At 40.5% G+C, this 22,999-nt stretch overlaps 1 protein-coding gene and 1 long non-coding RNA gene across 2 annotated transcripts in view; one reads left to right on the plus strand and one right to left on the minus strand.

The window, feature by feature from the left end:
• Positions 1 to 14,596, minus strand: part of FHIP2A (FHF complex subunit HOOK interacting protein 2A) — a 34,033-nt gene extending 19,437 nt beyond the window's left edge. The window contains exons 1-5 of the mRNA XM_040624229.1: positions 14,490 to 14,596; positions 8,118 to 8,196; positions 3,288 to 3,457; positions 1,346 to 1,450; positions 762 to 884 (exon numbers count right to left, since the gene is read on the minus strand). Of these exons, the coding sequence (XP_040480163.1) occupies positions 762 to 884; positions 1,346 to 1,450; positions 3,288 to 3,457; positions 8,118 to 8,196; positions 14,490 to 14,534 (522 nt within the window). The 5' untranslated portion in view covers positions 14,535 to 14,596. The remainder of the gene's footprint in view (positions 1 to 761; positions 885 to 1,345; positions 1,451 to 3,287; positions 3,458 to 8,117; positions 8,197 to 14,489) is intronic.
• Positions 14,597 to 15,007: 411 nt separating this feature from the next.
• On the plus strand, positions 15,008 to 22,736 carry LOC121101303. The gene is made up of 3 exons (XR_005833294.1): positions 15,008 to 15,155; positions 15,468 to 15,527; positions 22,289 to 22,736. It is a non-coding gene; the product is annotated as an uncharacterized LOC121101303 (long non-coding RNA).
• Positions 22,737 to 22,999: the final 263 nt, after the last annotated feature.

A 22,999-nucleotide genomic window follows, 5' to 3' on the forward strand; every position in this document is an offset into this window, starting at 1 on the left:
GGAGAAGCAGACTCCCCACTGAGCAGAGAGCCAGATGCAGGACTCGATCGCAGGACTCTGGGATCATGACCTGAGCCAAAGGCAGACGCTTAACCAATGGAGCCACCCAGGTGCCCCCCAAATTAATTTTTCTACTATACACCTAAATGACTTCACTGTAGAAAAAAAGAAGTGAATGACAGAAGAAAGTAAACAAAGTATTTTCTAGTTTAAAACTGGGAGTAAAACCCAAAATATTGATTGATGGCATACGTGAAGTATGATCCAGTGACTACGGCTAAGACAAGACAGGACAGAATACCACAGCGATCACAACTGCTATACCAGGCTGGAGAGGTAACTCGTGATTTTGCACGTCCTGTCCCAATCCGCACACACCATCCCTACCTACCCCAGGCCAGATTACCCACGCTCCACACTAGAGCAAACCTGGCTGAAAACATGATAGCTTATAAGCTCCTGTGACCCTGCTCTCCCTGATTTTCCCCTTTAAGCTGCACCCCTGCTCAGCTTGAGTCTCTATTTGTCCAGGCCCTGGGCTGCCCTGTATATCCCCCTCAACTACGTTCTCCGAAAACTGTCTTCCTCAGAAGATTTCAGGTTAAAACAGTGGTCTTCAATGAAAAATAATTCTGGGAAGTGAAACAAGCCATATGATATCCACAAAATGTAATTCCTCCTAATACTGTTTACAGAATTCAATTCTCAAAATAATTTTAATTATAAGCGTGCTTTGAAGGTTGACAAGAAGTGTAGCATACCTCCAGAAAAAAATTAACCAAGTAGGGATTTTGTTTCAGCTTTGCACACACAATACAGAGAAACTGGATTTCTTCATTTTCTGTTGGTGTTGCAAGGACTTCACCACAGAGTCTAATTAATTTCTGTTAAAAAATTTTAAAAAAATGTTTCAAACTTAGGTTACTTTTTACAAGTATGTAAGTAGCCATCTGTTTGCCTTAAGAGTTATTTACAATTTTCAAATACAAATACCTTGCATTTTTTCAGACAGAACACGATCTACCATCACCTCTAACAAAAGATATTTACTAGTAGTTAAGTTTTTAAAATACATTACCCTAGAAAATTAATAAGCACACAATAAACTCCTTGAGATGTCACAGAGATAAGTTAAAGGAAAAATTAATGTATAAAATTTTAAGAAAAAATAGAAAGAGTATATAATACAACATCATTCATACCAAAAGCTCAAACCTTTGCTAATTTACACGTTATTTTTGGAGTAATTTCTTTAATTATTTTTATTCTTAGAAAAATCACATTAAATTATTTATACACAAAAAGAAATGGAACCAAATACTGTTTTGCAAGGGGAACAAAATACCTGCACTGGCCTGTGGACGTTAATGTGTGGAAGCAGCGGCTGCTGGATTCTCCCCAGGAGCTTAGTGTAGAACACCAAAACCTGCTGCTTCATTCCTGGAGGACACTGCGCACACAACGACAGAAAAGCGAACGAGGAGAGAACAGACGATACAAACACACTTATTCAAAAAGCTTAAAGAATAGGAATGTGAATATATTTCTCCCTCAAAAGTCAATGCAAACAGCCAATTAATGAGTCTTTCAATATAAAATTCTCAATGAAATATTAATGACTGGTATTCTAGAAATAAAATTACATCTGGGACTATAATATAGCCAATGGAACCGCAGGCCGACGTAGGACAGACAGCATGGTAACAACACGCTGCTGAAATCAGTTTGGTTCAGGCCACATCAACCTGTTTGCAGTCTAAATGCTAGGGTGACCCGAAACTACCATGGTTAACTCCACGGCCAAAGCAAAGGCAGACTCTTGTTACTTACACTAGTAACAGGTCATCAATAACTTTCCATCACAGAGATGGAGGAGTAAACAAAGACTTCTAACATGTATATGTCAGTAAGGGGAAGCCTCTGGTATAAAATGCTGGGAGTTATTCTAACAATGCTGTTTGGCGTTAGTTGCAAAACGATATACATTATGATTATTATAAACAATGAATATTTAATAAAGAAGTTTTTATAACACAGCAGCTGCTTTAAATCTTTGCTGAAAACTAGGTAAACCTGATGATTACTTACGCTGTGGGTTAAGAGAGCACACAATAACCAGGTTATATGTTCTATGACTAACCTGCTTATACTGCCTTGCGATTAAAATACAGTCACAAAATGAGCATTTCCACAGCATCATCATAGACATGCTATCTGGAAATGCTATGAACGATAATCCTATGTACGATAATATTTTTTTTAGATAGCAAATACTTTGCATTACTTAGATAAACCATAATATTTACAATCACCAATATCAAAATTAATTTGCCAGTGCCACAATTATTGACATTTACTCAAAAATCAATTCATCTGTACTCAACTTAGTGTTGTACCATCCCTCCCTCCACAGGGCAGGGGAGCAGAAGTCCTGCTTCAAAAGTATAAATTGCATGAATGTAACTTAAAATGAATTGGGAGTATTACAGACTTTTAGTTAAAAGGAAACTGTAATACCACTATTCATAACATTTTGTATTTTTTTTTTTTTATTTTTTTTTCCAGTTTAATTTTCGCATATAATATACAAATTCACAGAACAAAAGCACAGATTTTGAGACTTGGGGGAGGCCCTTCGTGATCACCTGTGCGATTTTCAGAGAGAAAGACAGTTAACCAAAGGGACTTTGAAGGTCACAGTATATTAGCACAAAGCCAGGCCTCCCAACCACACCCCAAAGTTCTTCCCCTTCCCTCGCACCCCCACAGGCTTTGAAACTTGCCTTTATATGTAGTTTTAAAGTTTCCTGGTACAGAATATTATTTATATCATAAATATCAGTTTTGCGAAGATTTCTCAGGACTCGTGAGGCCTAAAAACTTAACGTGGCTCCACTCATCGGTAGAGGTAACGTCAGAATAATCGGTGACATTCTTTTTCAGGATTATGAAAAATAATTCCTGTTTTCCTAACCCAATTTACACTGGCTTCCTTCCCGCGTCCTTCAATTCTGAGCCCATGTACTTGAGCGTATTTTCATAAATGTTTAACTGTAATTCTCAGCAGCCCGAGTGCCAGTGGTCGCCTAGAGCATTTGGGGGCTTGGCTGGCTCTCTGGGTAGTCACATTCATGCAGGCTGCATTTTCTGTTTTTCACAATCCTGACTTGAATCCCACCATGCTTAATACGTACCTCTATAATCAAATTTAGTACTTGCGGCTTCTTTACGTCTAAGACATTAATGCATGCATTACATGCCCAAGAACATGTAGATGAGGAACTTACGTCAGCTTTTCCTAAGGTATATAATGTTTCCAAGATCTTGTGATGAAGCAAATATTCCATACATGGCCCTGTCACTCCGAACTCTCGCTCACGTTCTTCTTGTAGCAAAATACCTAACATCTGGTCCAGATGAGAGGGAATATTTGTATCTGTCACTGGGGCTTTATCATCTAAATAATAATAAAAAAAAATTCATCAAACATTCGAACAGCTTAAAACTGCCTATTTGTACCTAAAATGCTCTTGATATTTCTCTATTCCAATTCAAAATGAGAAAAATCTCAACTACACACTTAAGTGAAGTTTATATTCATGGTATATAATTATCTTTGCCAGGATTTAAGTGATTCTTTTTGCCATGTTCTTATTCAAAAATGGAATCAAAATTCTGAAATATATTCTATTAACTAATGCCCATGCATGATCATTCAAAATAAGAACCATATATATAGAAATGGGAACATGATCAAGAAAAATACACGTAACATCAAAATTTTGTATGCACTTAACAATTAAATTTTTTTTTTCAAATGGCTAGTTCAGAAGATCTGAACTTTTAGATCGGAATTTTAAGTCTCTACGTAGAAACAGGCTGGCCTTGAACATTAAGCTGCAACTAGGTAGGATGTGTAGAAAGGGCAGGTTCTGTTCCTGGTTGCTACTGACTCATATCGTAACACTGGGAAGTCAGACACTTACAGCCCCTAATTCATTGCCGTCTCTGAAAACATAAGGAGCCCAAAGAAAAATTTCTGGCATCACTCATTAACAGACAACTGTTCCCAAAGCCAAAACAACCTCTCAGGAGAATTCTTACTAAGTACTATTGATTTTTTAAGATAAAAATTCATTGATACCTTTTTAAGTTCATAGTTGGACTTGAAAATCACATGGTTTTATCAACCTATCCTTATTGTACGAGGGTTAAATTGCTCTTAATAGAATGTGAAGTTTTACAGGATGTTTAAATACAAAATATACTTGGAAATGCCAAGTTTTTACGTATGTCTCCATTGTCGTGTCCGCAGTAGGCGCAACACGCAGTAGGCGCAACACGATCCCAGTATGCTATGTATCTGATATGTGGCTTTGCCTGTATGCGTGCATGTGTATGTACACACACACACACACACACACACACACACACACGGTGTAAACCATAAGACTAAGCCCTACAGAGAAAACGATGGAAAGACAAGGGTCACCCTTTGTTTTCAAAGATGACACATGTACTAAATCTGATACACGATGTGGCAGGTACTAAAAGCCTGGGGCCCAGAGTTACACAACTGTCATTCAAATCTTGGCTCTCTCACTTGTAGCTGAAGCTCTGGCCAACTATTTTAGCCTCAGTCACCACCACGTGTAAAATGGGGCTAATCAACACAAGTGTTGTTGTATGATTTCAACGAAACCATGTGTGTAAAGCTCAGTGCCTTCGCACATAGTAAGAATCTAAGAAATGTTAACACTTGATGTTTCATTTCATATTCTTCTAAAATGAGTAGCCGGCCGCTAACAGAAGACAATTTGTAAACTTATTTGAAATTTGTTTTTTTAATATTTTTCCCCCCTTTAATTGCAGACTTTCTATAATCATTCTAGGAAAGCATGAATGTTCGAGCATGGTTTGATTACAGTTATCAATGGAGAAAAATGACCAGAAAGGCTTTGTAAATTGAGAGACAAATGAACTGTAAACGTGACTTGACAGGATTAAAATCCTAGCTCCCTAGAAGGCAAGACGCAGTTTCTGCCGTCTACCCTCTTCTCTCCTAAGCTGCGTGACGGTCCCTGGGCCTCGCATGTGCCGCTCCTTCCCCCCGAATCGCCTCCGTCCTCCTTGATCTTGCGCCTCCTACTCTTTAAAATCCGCACTATGGACGCTGCCTTCTTCTCTTTCTCCCGTCTTCGTTCTCTCTGTGTGCCACATACACACACAGTCACCCCAAAATTCATTATAATGTACCTACTTGTGTCTACTAAACTGCAAAAAAAAATCATTTAAAGCAAGAACTTAAAGCCTTTCCTTTAAAGTATTTCTTTAAAGCTATGGAGCAGTGAAAAATTCACAAGGGCTAAGGAACAGTCCTTCGAAAAGGCAGCTCCTCTCAAAAAGCTTTCCTACAGGGGAGCCTGGGTGGCTCGGTCCATTAAGCGTCTGCCTTTGGCTCCAGTCATGGTCCCAGGGTCCTGGGATCAAGCCCCGTGTCGGGCTCCCTGCTCGGCAGGGAGTCTGCTTCCTCCTCTCCTCCCCACTTGTGCTTTCTCTTGCTACATCTCTCTCTCTCTCAGATAAATAAATAAAATCTTAAAAAAAAAAAAACTTTCCTACAGATCTGCTGTCTAAATGCCCACATTAAGGTAGAAATTAAATTTTACATGGAAAAGTATACATATATTTTGTGTCTAATTTTTACTTATACACCTATAAAGGATATTTCGTTTTAAGGAATTATCACCTACGACCCCATCAGCTTCCCCAATTAGATTGCCTGAATACTCTATTTCAGATGGTGTCAGACTTTGGCCTATGGGGCAAATCCAGCCTTTGCCACCTGTTCACGTTGTATTGGAACAAAGAAGCACTATTCCTTTACACACTGTTCATGGCTGCCTTTGCACAACAGAACTGAGCAATTGCACAGAGGCCAAAGGACCCACAAAGCCTAAAATATTGACTATCTGGCCCTTTACAGAAAGTTTGTCAACCTTTGACCTAATTTATTTCACATTCCCCTTACTCTCCATCCTTCTTATTCACTGAGAAAGAGAGAAGCAACCAGAAAAGAACCCTTGAAGGCTCTGTAGACCACATCCACCCTCCTTCTTCATCTACACTTATATGCTCTGCTTTCCACACCTTACTTTGATGGAGGGACTGTCCACATGCCTATTAAGACTGAGGCTTCACTTGTGCACTAGACCCACCCCCTTTGCCTATTTAAGGATATTGCTCAGAAATGATAGCATCTATCTCTTGTCCACCTTTCCCTCTCTACTAGATCATTCCATCAAAGTACAAACTGAAATGTCTTCCATCTTTAAAAAAAAAATGTAAAACCCTCTTTTGAGGGGCACCTGACTGGCTCAGGCATAAAAGCATATGACTCTTGATCTTGGAGTTGTGAGTTCAAGCCCCACGTTGGGTGAGAATGAATGAATGAATGAATGAATGAATGAATAAATAAATAAATAAATAAATAAATAAATTCCTCTCTTGAAACCACATTGCCCCCTGGCTAATGCTCCATTTCTCAGCTCCCCTTTCCACTAACATAACAGAGCAGTCCATACACATTTTCTATACATGTTCTCTGCCCATTTTCTCTTAAACACATTCCAATCAGGTTTCCTCTCTCTTCCTTGCCATTAAAACTGCTCTTATCAAGTCCACTAATGAGCTCCTTGTGGCTAAGTCCAAAGATCCTTTCCCAGTCTTTATTAACCTGACATCAGCATCATTTGACACAATTAATCCCTCTCTCCTCTTCTTCTAGCCTCTAGGACACTGTTCTCTCTTGGCTGTCTTCTACCCCATTAGCAAAAGTGGTTTCCTTTGCTATTGTTTTCATCATCCCAATGTCTGAACAGTGGGCCCGAGGGCTCCATTTCTGAACATCTTCTCTCTTCCATCTATCTTTACTCCCTAGAACATTTCATCCAGTCTCATGGCTTTAAATCCTACTTACATGTGATGACTTCAATTTCATATCTCTGGTTTAGAACTCCACCTTAAATTCCAGATTCCTATTTCTAACTGTCTACTCGACATATCCAATTGGACATATAGTTGGCATCTCAAATGTAACACGTCCAGAATACTCTTACAAATCTGCTCCTTCTGCAGTCTCCCTGTCCCGGTAAGTGGCCTTTCTATTTTCAACTGCCTCAGCCCAAAACTTTGGAGTTTCCTTGACTCAGTCTCTCATACTGAACATCTAATCTGTCAACAAAGCTTTCTGTCAAATACACCTGGAATACAATCTCTTCTTACTAGCTCCACCCTGGTTTAAACCACCATCATTGCTCAGACCACTGCAGTAGTCCCCTAAAGGTCTACCGCTTCACCTCTGTGTCCTTCCAATCTAATTTTTTTCACAGAAACTAAAGTGGTCCCTTTAAGACAGATTATGTTACACGCTGCTCAAAACCCTCTGACGGGTTTCCACCTTGGAGTAAGAGCTAAAGCCCTCGTAACAGCTTACAAGGCCCTTGGTGACTGCACCTGCTCCCATCTGATGTCACCTCCGCACACTTTTTTCCTCGTTTGCATTGCTCTAGCCAAACTGTCTTCCTTGCAGATCCTAGACTATGCCAAGCATACTGTATGCTCCAGCCGCAGGGTTTCTGTCCTCTTCCTGAAACCAACCCCCCAGGCTTGCTTGCTTCCTCTTTCCTTCAGATTCCAACTGAGAAGTCTGCTCGGGCAATGAGGCTTTCTCTAACCTACAATAGCCAACTGCCCCCCTTCTCCCCATGTATACACTTCTATCCCCTTAGCCTGCCTCATTTCCCCCTTAGCACCTGCCGTCTGACACACTGTGTGTATTTGTCTATTTAGTGCTCGCTACACCGCCATCAATATATAAGTTCTATTAGGACAGGGATTTTGTCTGTTGATTTACTGTTCTATTGCCCAGTGCCCAGAACGATTCCTACACATAGTAGGTGCTCAACAGATACATTTTTAAAATGAATCTAAAAGAGGAATTAAAAGTAAAATAACATGTTTATAAATTTAAATATAAAATAACTTTGAAAACTAATTTGAAATATATTTTAGTATTTCATAAATTTTGTTTAATTAACATGAGCTTTGTTTCTTACCCGAAGTCTCTATGTAGTAATGGGTAATTGCCTTCCAGTGATAAACAAAATCTTCTTGTAAAGGAAGAGAAGGTGCAAGCTACACAAACACACACACACACAAAAAGACCACAACAATTAAGAAAATGGCATTAAACGTTTCCCATAAAGTATAACTCTGTATTTGTCCACTAATAATACAAAAGCAGCATAAAAATAAGGGATGAGTTTTAATTTCATTCTATGTCAGATATCAAAGAGTAACAAAAGGAGTCAAAATCAAGAAAGTAAAAACGATTTATTAAGAGGAAAAACATATTTATCAATATTATTATTAAAGTACAAGGACTGGGACTTTTTTTTTCCTCCCTGAAACTGGTAACTTCATATGGTTTCAAAAGTAACGGTGTTAAATGAAAAGATGCAAAATCCTACTTAAATTATCAGTAAAATGAAATTATCAGTAACCAGGGATCTTTGTACCTAGGACTTTGAAATGCAAAACAGTAAACCGTTGCTCTGTAATTAGTTACACGTCACCATTACAAAAACATATACCAAAGTCAACCCTGTAATCTGATTAAAACTCTTCCCTACTTTCAGTGACATACAGATGTAAACCTTTTCTTTTTTAAGCCTGGATTAGGCAGTGCATATTTTTAGCAAAATACCTATGTGAACAAGACACTACCAATTTAAATTCCACAAAGCCAAAAATGTTTTACGTTTTAGCTTGAAAATTTACTTCAAAATTTTAAGATCAAAATTATATGCCTTCAGCCATCTCATAGCGAACCTGCCAAGGATTTCAAATGTGTGTTAAACAGACAAAGACCTGGATGCACCTTCCCCAACACCGTCCTTTCCTTAGAGAGAGAGAGAGAGAGAGAATGCTCCCCCAGTCCTACTACTGCCCATACATTTTGGTCAGAAAGTTCACAGTTGACCCAGCGTACTTAAAAACAAACAGGTTTCTATTCTGGTAACCTAAAGCCTGGCACAGTCATCTTCTATCTCTAGATACTTCATCTAAACAGATGACCCAAGTGATCATGTTACTCCTGTCCTTCTACCTGTTCCATTTTGATTTCTTGGTGTCCTCAAGAACAGACCTAAAGTCTGAAATCCTAATAAAATAGTCTCAAAACTACTGGGCAAATTAGAAACACTGGTCATAGACACCTCACTCCCTTCCATCCAGATGAAATGTCCTTGGGAAAGAAGTGGATCTCAACATTTCCCGGCAATCACCGAAGCTTTCATGCTAGCTCTCATGCTTGCCTGTGCGCACCGCTCTGAATTGCACTGGGTTAAGAGATGGAAGTACCCGCCTCGTTTCCAAATGGAGTGCTGTGAAATGTTTCAAAAGGCTTTAAGATCCTTAACAAAGGAGTTAAAAATCTTTGGGATTACTATCCTTCAAGAAGTACATGGGCAGAGAAATTATTTGGGAGACATTGAGAAAAAAATTAGAAAATTAGAAAGTATTACCTTGGGAAGATAGAATAATCTTCCCAAAACTTTAAGATTAAAAAAATGTTTTAATCAGCTACTGGTTTGTAGGATCTTCTTCCAAATATGTCAAAATTCTCTTGCTTTTTTGGACCTGGTTTTTTATACACCATCTTTATATAGTTAAATGTATTAACAATTGGGATAAACCCAGATGAAATCTGGTGTTACAAAAAAAAGTACCTAATTTCTTAAGCGTAAATATTGTGGTTTGTTAAATTTTTCCGAGGGCATCTCCTTGGTCTATGAGGAATTACAGCATCCTTGCTCCATATTATTTTACCTGTGGGACTTAACTCCATTTCCAACTTAAGTCACTAGATCAGAGGTCGTACAGGATTTGTGTTGGGACCTTTGCTGTTCTAGTCCAATTCAAAGCAGGATGGTGTTGCTTACCTGTGAATACCTATCTTCCAGAAGTTTGATTTAAATAAGAAACCTATTGAAGTAGACAGTGAGACAGTTCCAAATTGCTAACAACTTAGTAACAACCTTGTTCAAACATGAATAAGTTCCCTTATTTATGTAAAACTTCCTACTAAAATTGTCTTTCATTACTAATTCTAACATGTAAATTACCTACTTCATCATTGCATAAAATAAACACTCATGTGATGGGTAAAATTAAAAAAAAGGAAGAGGTGTGTGAATCAGCATGAGGGGCTTCTCAATTGAGTTAACTTTTTGCAATACAGAGATTACATTTTTAAAAATTCATGCAATCACACTCTCAACCAAAACTGGACCTCAGTGCCTACCTTGGGCATGGCTTTCTCTGAGAAGCCTTGCCAGACCTCCTGCCAACGATCCAGTTCTTTCCACAAACTCTGTGGCACCCTCTCCTAGCCTGCTCACTCTCTCTTAGCCCTTATCCCACATTTGTCTTCGCTGATCTCCTCCACTCGATTGTGAACTCAACAAGGGGCTGGGATCATGTCGTCTTTTTCATCACTGACTTCCAGGTTGGTTTCCAACTCAGTGATGGCACAGAGTAAGCATTTGGTAATATTCACCAAGTGAATAATCCAACGACACAGCAGCTGCTGTCATTTAATGAGTAGTTACGTGCCAGGCACAGTGCTGCAAAGTTGACACTTCCTATACGGTCTTAAATTATCTTACAATAAACTCTGATTTTCCCCAAACTCCCATTAAGATCCAAAGCCAGTTAATTGCCTCACCCAAGGGGAAACACTGCTTGTAACTAGAAACCAGACTGTCTTTCTCCAGAAGGCCTACCACACAGAAGGACCTACAGCAGTAACTCAGAGGAGAGCCATACGTCCGCCACATAAGCCCCATCTGCTCTCTCTCTCTCTCACGTGTATCATGAACATTCCATGCCCGGATCCTGGAACATGCTTCTTCCTTCCAACTTCCCTAAGGCCCCTCCTCTCTCCCCAGCCTCTTCCAAGTCCAGCTCAAGGCCCCCTTCCTCCAGAGGGCCTTCTCTAAGCCCTCCAGTCCTAAATGCTTGCCCCCACAGAACTCACTGGCTGAACAATCATCCAAAAATTAGTAACAATGGTTCACATTTATGAAGCACTTACTATGTACCAGGCACTGCACTAGGCACTTCATATAATATTATCTCATTTTAATTTTCACAATAATCCTAAGAGATCGGTGTAATTATTTCCATTTTACAATGAGGAAATTGAACAAAGATTAAGTAACTTGTCCTGTGTAGAAGGGAGGGACGGCCACAGGACTGAAACCCTATTCTGGATGGTTCTGGGGGCTAGGCCTCACTCTTGTGCACTGTTTAATTTTTAACTTGTGTATTTGTTTTGTCTCCCAAATTAGACCGTACGCATTGTGAGCAAGGACTCAGGTATACCCTTTTTTCCTCCACACTGTCCCACACTTTCGTGGTGGGTTCATGAAACATTAGCTCAATGACTAAAGGATGAAACATTAGAGATCACAGCAGAAAAGAATATACTTAAGAAAACACTACATATGTTTGATTTGAGGTTTTAATTCCCAGGGCAGAAGAGCTTTTATAAAATTGCCAGTCCCAACAATCATCAACTCTTAACCGTAATTTGAAAAGAAAAGATTCAAATTCTGAAGGATGTCTCCCATTGAATTAATTAAAAGTAGATAAAACTTTCTTCCCTTATCCTATTGGAATAAATCTGCCCTCAAAGGGTGAAACTGGCTGAAATATAAAAAGAACCAGCCCCTGGCAGATTACCTAGGACAGTCTAGGCCCTCAACAAATATTTAACTGTACTAAATGGCAAGTGTTTTACTTGTACTTTGGAGAAACTGTGCTAACACGATCTAGTCCAACCTAGGAACTAACTACAAGATTTCACTCTTACGACATGAGGCAACAGGCTAACAAAATGGATTCACTGCAAAACTTACTGGCCAATCATTTTTATACTGAGGGAAGACTCATTTCTGAAAAGGGAAACAAGAGTTACGTTCCAGTTTTTGTTTTTGATCAACGTATGAATTTTTCTCCTAAACTCAAAATGTAATCTATCAGCTCAATAACACATTTTCAAATACTAATCTTGAAAATCTTACATATTTTTTCCTTGTATTAGTTAACAGGAAGGGAGGAGAAACCATTAATTAAACAATAAGGAAAACTCTACATGTAAAGCTCATTTAAATGAATATGTTTATCTGGTCAACCCTAAAAAAACATTTGAAGATTTGGAGGCTGAACCAACTGAACAAAGAAACCTATAAAGTAATAATATCAAAGTGGTTGAAAACAATGACACTGAAAAAAAAGGTCACATCAGCAACTGCACATAGAATAATGTCCCACCTCTGAAAAATCCAGATAATTATGTTAATTGCAAGACTATCAGAAAATGCTAATTGGGCATACAAATTAAAAGAAGTAGAGAGAAAAGCTGATGAAATGAACTGATGAATGATAAAAGTAGTTTATAGAAGAAAATGCCAGGCAAATAAATAGAACTGAGAAAATGGAAAACAATCTTGGGCTAGGCAAAAACATTCTTCGAATACCACAAGAATGGCTTATTTATCATTATGTATGAGTTCATTACCAAGAGAGAATGTAAAAAGGAAAAAGTTCACCAAATTTTTTCAGATTTAACCTCCTATCAAGGTAAACTGGGAGGGATCACAGCTGAAAACATTAACTCTAATCAAATAAAAACATTAGTTTTCTAAATGCTATGGATCAGTTACTAGGACCAGATGAACATAATCCACTCTTAACTTTTTCTCACCTCAGCCAAGTAGAGAAGCTGGATATTACAGAGCCAGAGTCAGACAATTTACATGGGTAATTTGGTAGATGCTAGCATATACAGTTATAAAAAGATAATGAGGACAGAAAACACAAGCCTCAGGATAAAAATGAGTCTTTACTGGGAGAATATGAAAGCTATCTTTTTTTCCCCTAAATACTTACTTCTGTAAATATCAACCTGATAGGTAAAGGATGTAAATAATGTAATATATTTTTTATTCCCAATTATCTCAGTATTAACCTGTACTCAACGTTAAAATTAAATGATTCTTGGTATTTTAAGTTAAGGGATAATATAAAATGTAAATGTCACTGCTTTTATAAATTTTGGTTAAAATTTTTTAACATAAAGTTGCTGCAGACTGTGTATAAGAAGGGAAAACTAGTTGTCCTAAAGTCTAAAACTGTCATCTCCTTCATGTGTAATACTGCTCTTCATTCATGAAAACCCTCTCTTTGATTCGACACACGTTTTCCCAAGAACTTGTGGTAGAGCTTAAATGATTTTTAAGCATTTCCCACATATCACTTAAAATAACAATTGTACTAAAGTTTTGTTTTCATACTTAAATTTAAAAATCCATTTTATTTTTATTTGACCATAGAGATGGTTCTATTGCAGCTGGTTGTTTTTTTTTTTTTTTTCTAAGTTGTGTGGATTTCAAGGTGCTATATCACACAATCTAAACATAGAAAGAGAATGACATTTTTTAAATTAGCAAAGTACTGGTTTCTTCCATAGGGTGCATTTTCCAATTTGGGCAACTCTCCCTGAGTCAAGAGAAACGATCAAAGTAAAGCAAACTAGACCTCTTATTATGAAAACAACAGCAAGGCATTTTCTTCTTAGTTACTTCTCTTCTGTTAGTCTGTTTGGGTATTTGAATGTCTTTCTATGCTGGTGTCTAAAATCCTCAAAGGAGCGAGTCCAGGAAGAGAAGACAAGAAAGGAAACAGATGGTCTCGCTGCTCTGCCGAGGACTTGGAAGGGTCTAGACCGTACTCGACCAGACCCTCCAAACTCCCATTTCACAACAATCAATACGGTGTAGCTGAGTTCGGCCCGAGGCCTGCGAAGGCAAAGCCAGCAGGATTATGAAACGGGGTCTAGCGGGCTGCCTCCTCCCAGAGGCCCCCCCACCCCAGCAGGGGCACACCTTCCTGCCCACCCCACCTTCCAAAGTCAACACAACACCAAGTCAAAACCCAAGCCCGAGCCACGTCTGGCCGTTTCTTTTGTCCTGCTCCATGCTGACCACCTTTTTCCGGAGCAGGTTAACGGTCCGGGAGTCCGGGGGTGCAACCTGCAGCGCCGCCAGGTGCTCCCGACCCCCCCGGCCGCAGCCAGGAGTCAGGCGACCCCCGCGCCGGCCTGGAGCGCCGGTCCTGCCGGGGCACCCCCGCCCACCCTCCCGCGGACGCATAGGGACCCACGCCGGCCGGGGGCACGACGGCGAGGAGGGGGGCCTGCTGCGAACCAGGCCCGAGGCCCCGGCGCCCCGACGGCCCAGCAGCGCCCGCCCGGGCCTCGCTCCTCCGCGGGAACCGGGCCGCTGAGGCCCGGGCCGAGGCCGCAGGGAGCGTAGGCCGCCGCCATCCCCGGCCTGTCGTGAGCCCGCTGCCCGCGGCCTTACCGCCTCCACGGCGTGCTGCAGGATGGAGGTGAACTTGGAGAACATCTTGTCCCGGGACTGCAGCAGCCTCTCCCGGGACGACCTGGAGAGCTCCTCGATCCGCCGCCGCCGCCCCTGCTGCGGCTGCCGGGGCCGCTCCAGAGTGAAGGCCGGTGCGGGGCGGGGAGGACGAGCAGAGGGCCGAGGCGGGCTCGGGCCCGGCCGCTTCGGCGTGCGCGGGCGGCGCGGCGGCTCCGGCGGGCGCTGGGACGCGGCAGGCGGCGAGGAGTGCGTTCGGCTCGGACTCGGGGCCCCGCGACGTGCCGGCGGCGGCTGCGGCTCCGGTTCGGACACGGTGGCAGCCCGGCTCGGGTTCCTTCCGCCCGCGCTGCCCGCCGCGGCCTGCAGGGGGCGCCGCCGCGGCCCGGGGAGGCCCCAACCGGGCCTGCCCAGCCGCGGGGCCGCTGGACGCCGCGGGGGCGGGAGGGGCGCGGAGAGGCCGCAGCCCGCGGGGGGGCGGGAACCGGACGCGCGCAGCCGCCGCCCTCTCCCCGCTCCCGGGTGCCTCGGACACGGTCCTCCTCACGTTTGAAAAATTCAGCCAACCTCACAGTTTTGTTTCTGTGGGGGAAGGAACACGCGGATTTTGTAGGGAAACGTAGCCTTATCTGTATACAATATTCCGAGGTTCGTCTTTTAAGGGCAGGTTTGGGAGACTGGTAAGAAACAGTACAGTATTCCTAAGGCAAAAATGGCCCGTGCATTTAAGTGCTAAGAATTAGAACAAATCAAATAAACTAATGTTGGTGAAATGGCTTTGTTAACTGGAAACTGTATTATTATTATTATTATTATTATTATTATTATTAATTGTTAATTATTCACCACTAAAACAGGAAGCCCCAATTGGACAAATGGTAAGATGGTTCAGTCAATAGTTTGTAACTTGTTTGAGAGGTGCAGGGCATTCAGTATTGTATTTTCTATTCTGTTTCTCAGATGATACTGGAAACAGTGAGGGAAAGGATCGGAAGGGATTCTGCTAAATGCCTAGGACGGGTAAGTGGGGCTACAATGTAAGTCCTTGGGGGGAGGCTTCTTAAAAATACGATGCAACAGTGTATTAGCCGAGCTTTGAAGAAGCACAATACGCGGCGGTAAATTTTAGATTGGGTTGATCCAAGTTATGAAAATGTTCATATCCTGGAGAACTTGGTGTTTGTTTTTGCCAGTATTGGTATTTTATCAAAAGGACTGTGAAGGTCTTGATAAGGTGAGAGTGGAGTAAGTTTTGCATAACCTGTGATGAAAATACAGATTTGTAATTGAGTTTGCTGAACAGAAAAAAAGCAGAAAAGTAGCAGCAGTGTGGAGTGGTGTCAAGTGCTAGTCTCTGGAGGTGGGTAGTCTGAATTTAAATCCCTGCTCTGCCACTCACCGTGGCAAGTTTTTAAAGCTCTTTGTGCTTTAGTTTCTTCATCTGCGAAATTGGGGAGAACAGCACCTACTGTGTGAGGTTGTGTGGAAATGTATTAACGTCTGTAAAATACTTTAACCGTGGCCAGTCCATAGTAAGCAATACATTGGGCTTTGTTATTACCATTATTATTAATAGTAATAGTAGTATTTAACAAAATGATAGGACCAACAATCAAGGTTTAAGGAGGACACTTTTTTTCTTTAAAGGTTGTATTTATTTATTTGAGAGAGAGAGAGAGAGCAGGAGCAGGGGCAGAGGGAGAAGCAGACTCCCTGCTTTACAGGGACCCCGATGCAGGGCTCCATCCTAGGACCCTGGGCTCAGCACCTGAGCTGAGGGCAGATGCTCAACCCACTAAGCCACCCAGGCACCCCAAGGAGGACACTTTAACTATAGATCTCTCCTGACCTTCAGTGGGGTTATGTCCCCATTACTCCATCATAAATTGAAATTATCTTAAGTTGAAATACATTTAATACACTTAACCTACAGAACCTCATAGCTTAGTCTGCCTGTCTACCTACATGTGCTCAGAGCAAACACATTAACCTACAGATGGTCAAAATCGTCTAACACAAAGCCTATTTTATAGTAGTGCTGAATGCCTCATGTACCTCATTGAAAGCTGTACTGAGAATGAAAAACAATGATTTTAGTGCATCAGTTGTTTACCCTTGTGATGGAGCAGCCTACTGGGAGCCGTGGTTGCAGCTGCTGCCCAGCATCTCGAGAGTTCCCTACGGCATATCACTAGCCTGGGAACAGATCCATTTCCAAGGACGGTTTCTATTCAATGCCTATCACTCTCACACCATCATAAAGTCAAAAAATCCTAAGTCAAACCATTATAAACTGGGAACTATCTGTAGCTTTGTCTTCTTTTCTCCTCTGCCTTTGTTGCTTATATCCTTGCAATGCAGGTAAATTTGACTTTAGTTTTCTGGTTATTAGTCTCCAGAATGCTGGAGGCACCCTCTGTTTGTGAAATATTGAAATGTGCTGCCTACCAAATTCTGGCCAATTGTGTCTGCTTCAGCCAAGAGGATGTATTTTTTATTATGCACACAGCTTGAGGTGGTTAGTCATATTAACCATAATTATCCTGACCTAATAAATACATTTATGTGGTATTTGGTATTTTCATAATACCTTACAACCACTAATTGTGTAAGGGTGTCTGTTTAACACAGGCTCATTTAGAGTTGTTTGCATTTGATGATGTCTGTCTTTGTATACTTATTATGAACATAATAAAAAATGTTTTGCTCAAGATTAATATCAATATTTAGGAAGATGATTCATCTCCCTGATATCTAGGTTCCAAGACATCCAAGTTGGACTAGAATTATAATTGAGCAGCTAGCCTTACTTCTCATCCTAGAAAGTCTGTAGTGACGCTAACATTATCAACAACCTTATGCATGAGCAGGGTTGGACCTCGCGTAACAAAGTGTGATTTGAAAAAGCATAATACAGGCTTCCCTGGCCTCCAAGCCACTTAGATATGGGAACCTGAAATTCCTCAATTAGCACTTTATCTCTTTATTCCTTTGACTTAAGCCAAATAAGAAATTTAGTCCCCGCTAAAAATTAAAATACCCTTGGGAGAGATAATACATCAAATTCTATCATTCATTACACTTCAGACTGAATGAGTTTTTTAAATTCTTTACTGAACAAAGTTTAATCAGTGAGGACACAGAAAAATCCATAAAACTGAAACTCAGTTTGGATGAAGTTGAACAAAAAGGAGAGAGAGTTATATGATACCTACTTCCAAAGTTTGGCAGACTTCTGGTTAAATAGATAGATCGAATTTAGCAACATTTCCTCCCTAAATGCTACTACAATTATAGTAAAGGGATTTCTCAGAGTATAAACCCAAAAGGACAAACAAATTAAGAGAGGAAATAGCAACAAAATTCTGAGAATTGGAAAGTAGTGGTAAAGGGAATAACTGATATGCCTTAGGAAAGCTGAATCCTAAGGCAGCAATTAAGAAAACTAAGATCCAAAGTGATATATTACTACGTTTACAGAACCTTCTCAACGACTCTGAAATTCGTAGCAATAAGTACCTCTGGAAATAGAGCGAAAGTGGGACTGGAAATAGCAGGATGGACTGAAAGCTTGTTTAGAAGTGGATAGATATCCCCATGGCACAAGATTGGCTGACTCTCCCTTTTCTACCCTGGTTTCAGGTTACAGACTAATTCGAGGAAAGATCCATATTGACAGGGGGTGGAAGGGAAGAAGAGGATAAAGTTGATGTGGGAATCAAAGGCAAAAGAAAAAATTAAATTTCCTTACTGCGTACAGCCCATTGGCAAGTCCTTGAAACCAGTAGAGTGACCTTCCTCTGGGAGGTCAGCCGCCTGATATTGACACTTTGCTAAGGCCAAAAGGCAACCTTAGCCTGACCTCGAGGATCCTGTAAGTCCTCTTCAACATATAAAAGTTCCTTTGGAGACTTCCTTTATCTCTACCCCCAAATTACACGCCAGCAATCATCCTCCAAGCATGTGGCCCACTGATATACATCTGAAGGGTCTTATGACTGAGGGTTTACTAAACAGTAATAAATGACCTTTTCCTAACAATAGCTAGGCCTCCAGGATCCTGTGAGTCTTCTTTAGTATATGAAAGTCCTTTTGGAAACCTCCCTTTGTCTTTACTTCCCCCACCACCAAAGTATAAAATCAGCCATTTCTCACAACCTCAGTGCAACTCTTTCTGCCCACAGGTCCTGTGGCTGTGCTTTAATAAAACCACCTTTTTGCACTGAAGACATCCCAAGAATTCTTTCTTGGCCATCGGCTCCAAATCCCAACCTTCAAATCGCATCAAAGTGAAGGTAGATATTGTGTATATTGAGCACATCCCCAACCTTCATCCTCTTCTTGACCTCCAGAATAAAGGCATCAGGGGCATCACCCCTCCCCCCTCTCAAGAAGATAGGTAGGGTCCTCTCTGGAGAATCTGATTAGTCTAAGAGAAAAGACTTAAAGATACTGAAGAGGAAACCCAGACAACTCTACAGTGCAGCCTCTAGTTGACAAACTCTGTACACATGCTTGGAGGGTCCACTGAGTTTTTTCATGCACCTCTCTTAAATGGGATCAGAGAGGCTGGGTCGTCAACAATTTGAGATAGAGATCCAATGAAAAGGCAGGACAAAAGAGAAACTTGGAAGAAACAATTAATTGCACTCGATAGGAAGAGATGGAGAAGAAAACTTAAAAAAAAAAGATCATTAATATTCTCAGGTAAAAGATATAGCATCTGTAAAATAAGAATAGTATGCTATTTTTAAAAAGAAATCAAGAATATGATAACAGAAATGAAAAACAACATAAAAAGAATAGAAAATAAATTTGAAATATTTTCTCCAAGACTAGGACAAAAATGATATAGGGATGAAAAAATGAGACAGTTTTTCAAAAATTAGAGTGCTGGTTAGGGGCGCCTGGGTGGCTCAGTGGTTAAGCGTCTGCCTTCAGCTCAGGGTGTGATCCCAGCATTCTGGGATCGAGGCCCACATCAGGCTCCTCCGCTGGAAGCCTGCTTCTTCCTCTCCCACTCCCCCTGCTTGTGTTCCCTCTCTTGCTGGCTGTCTCTCTCTGTCAAATGAATAAATAAAAAATCTTTAAAAAAAAAAAAATAGAGTGCTGGTCAAGTGGATCCAACGTCTGAATAATTGGAGTAAACAGAGGGAGGAAATCATTGAACTAAAAATTCAATAGAATTTTACAGATTCAAAAGATAAGAATTTTCAATTAAATGCCAGAACAATGAATGAAAATAGACTCACTCTAGTGGATGTTACTGTGAAATTCAGAACACTGAGTTCAGAGAAGATCCTACACAGTTTCCAATGAGAGAAAAAAGAAGTCCATACACAGATTTAAGAATTACAACAGCATGGGAAGTAAAAAGGCACTGGGCCAATGCCTTTAAAATTCTGAAAGAAAATAATTTCAATCTAGAATTCTATACTAAGAAACTGTCAAGTATGAGAATAAAACAAGTCATTTCAGATGTGCAGGGTATTGAAAATTTCTCCCACCTTGCACTCTCTCAAGAAGCTATCAGAAGATGTGCTCCATCAAACCTCAGGGAGTAAACCAAAGGGGAAAAGGATAAAGGAATCAGATCAGAAAGCCCATCGTCAGAGGGAGGTAAAGGAAATTCCTAGGGAGTTGGTGAAGCAGAATGCCAGGATAACTATGCATCAAGTTGGGACAGCCAACCAACCAGTCCAGACTGGAGCATGTCAGAAGAGATGTCCTCAAGAAAATAAAACTTATAGATGGATTATCTATGTGTTTGAGGATATTTACAAGATAGGACAGTCTGAGGTTGAACTAGGGATAAATACAAAGAAAACTAAGCAAAGAAAAAAATGAGATCATTATGAACACCAAGGAAAATAAAATATTCTGTAGGAACAAGTAATCATAATATGTACATGGCTCAACTATAAATACGTCTCTATGACCATAGTAATGTAAACACTGATCTAATTAAAATTATGTTATTGCTGCTACATTGATGATGAAAGGATGGATATGTGGTGGAAGTAGGGGCAGGGTGTGTGTGTGTGTGTGTGAGAGAGAGAGAGAGAGAGAGAGGGAGCGCGCGACAGGCTAAATCCTCATCTGTCATGAGGAAACATTAGCTGTTGCTTAGAACCAGAAATATCATGAAGTGAAATTACGGGCATATTATTTAAAGAAAGTAAACAAGTAATAAGAGTGCTCAAGGTGTTGAAAGAGATTCTTCTGTGGAGCAGGAAATTGGGAGTTTTGGAGGAAGGATAGGGGCTTTCATAACAAACCATGTAAAACTTCCTGACTAAACTATATACTGGTATAAACAGTATGCCCTTTATTTGGCAAGGGGAGAAACTAGAGGCAAGAAACCACTTTTGGTATTTTTTTTTTAAAGCCCAGACAAGATTATATAAGTTAATTACTATGGGAATAGGAGGGGGTACACTTGAAAGACGTGGTAAGTTTTGCAAGTGATTAAATATGAAAAGTGAAGAAGAAGAATAAGAAGGCAAAGATGTTGCTGGAGTTTCTAGCTTGGACGAGGTTAGGTGAAGAATCTTTTAACTGAGATATGGAAAGATCATGAGATCTTTTTTTTAGTATGTTAGATTTGCTTATCTGTATGATGAATCTATGTGACCATGTCTAGAATGGGGTGATAAATTTGAATTAGGAAGTCAGGAGAGAGATCTGGGTTAGAAATAAAGATTGGAAAAGTTATCTCTTACAGGTGGTAAATGAGATACAGAAATAAGGGAGGTAATTCAGTGAGATGGTATAGTGAAAGAAAAAAGAATAAATACAAACATGAGGACTCCTTGTGTTTAAGGGTCAGAATAGGGAGGAGGAATTCACTGGAAAAGAGCAGTCAAAGAGACGGGAAAACATACTGTGAAAAAGCTCACGGAAGAGTGAGTTTCTAAAATTGGGAGTTTGGTTCAAGATAAAATGGTGAATTTGCATAGGCTACACACTTCATTTCCGGAACTCAACTATGGCTGCCATAGAAACAAGAAGGAAGCTGATAGGCTTCAGAAACTTACATAGCAACTGTGAAAACTCCTTGGCCAGTATAGCAGATACCCATGGTGTCTGCTGCCACGTTCCCTTCGCCCATTTCTGATTGCTGTTGCAGCTGTGGTGGCCAGTTCTGTGCAAGCTCAGACTCACCTCACGGTGACAGCATCTCATCTCAGTCTCATGCTACTCTCGTTAGAATTTCTACCACTGAAAATTCTGTACGGGGAACCTGCTCCTTCCAAAGGCATGGTGGAGTTAGAACCCATGAGGACAACTCTTAGTCAATAGGGTTTGGAATCTAGTGGGTAAATACTCCAGTGTCCCGTCTCTGTGGTGGAAAGCAATTCTAGGAAGTGTTCTGAGCACTTTTCAGGAGGTCCTAGTAGGGTCAAGTACCTACTGACCACAGTAGTGACCTCAGTAGCCCTCTTATGCCTTTCTTTCTTCATTCTTATTCTCCCCACACCCTCACTTCCCAGGATCTGAAGTAAACTACTTACAGTCAAGTCTTCATCTCAGGCTCTACTTTTGAGGAAACCCATTCCGAATGGGAATTAGAGTGGAAGAAGTCCGGAGGGAAGGCCAAATGCCACAAATTGGGTATAGACCAAGGGAGATACACCTTCATCCCATAGACTAAGAGATTAATTACAATAAAAGAAACAGCTCCTGGAATTGAGCTGTGCCGTATTAGGACCAGCAGCTGCATGTGACAAAAAAAAAAATCCCAAATAACAGTGACTTAAAGAAGTTTCTTTCTCTTTCAGGTAAAAGAACTTTGCCTGGTCAGTAGCCAGGACTAGTATCAGGATATTATCATGCAGACACACCCTTAACGTTCTGTATACCGTCAGGCACTGCCACACTCAGAATCACTTCATGGTCCCATATAGGTGCTGCAGCTCCTCTTTCCACTTTGGGGGAAAGTAGCAGGAGGAAGCAAGGGGGAAATGGTCTACCTCTTCCCTTTTAACAAATTCTTTCTGAAAGTTCCACACTTCTGCTTACATTTCATCAGCCAGAACTTACATAACCACACCTGGCGATTGGGAAATGTAGTGTTTAATTCTGAGTAACCCTTAGAAAAATAAAAATACAAAATATAACTTTCAAATTCAGTACAAAAAAATTTTTGCTCAATCCAATGGAATGTGGGAAAAAAGAAAAATATATCAAAGCATGAAAAATAGAAAACATAAAATAGGTTTTTGTGTTAATTATAATAAACAGAAATGGACTAAACTCACCAGTTAAAAGCCAGAGATGCATAGATTGGATTTTTAAAAAAACCTAGTACCATATTTTCTAGAAAAGACACATTTAAAACAAAAGGGTGAAGAAAGTCTCTAATAAAGGAATAGAAAAAAGGTATACCTTAGAAGTATGAATCAAAGAAAAACCAGGGTAACAAGTATAGACAAAATAGAAGGGAAGATGAAAAATATCACAAGAGGTAAAAACAGATATATTGGTAAAAT

This window comes from Ursus maritimus, unplaced genomic scaffold, assembly GCF_017311325.1.
Source record: "Ursus maritimus isolate PB19 unplaced genomic scaffold, ASM1731132v1 scaffold_7, whole genome shotgun sequence".
NCBI lineage: Eukaryota > Metazoa > Chordata > Mammalia > Carnivora > Ursidae > Ursus > Ursus maritimus.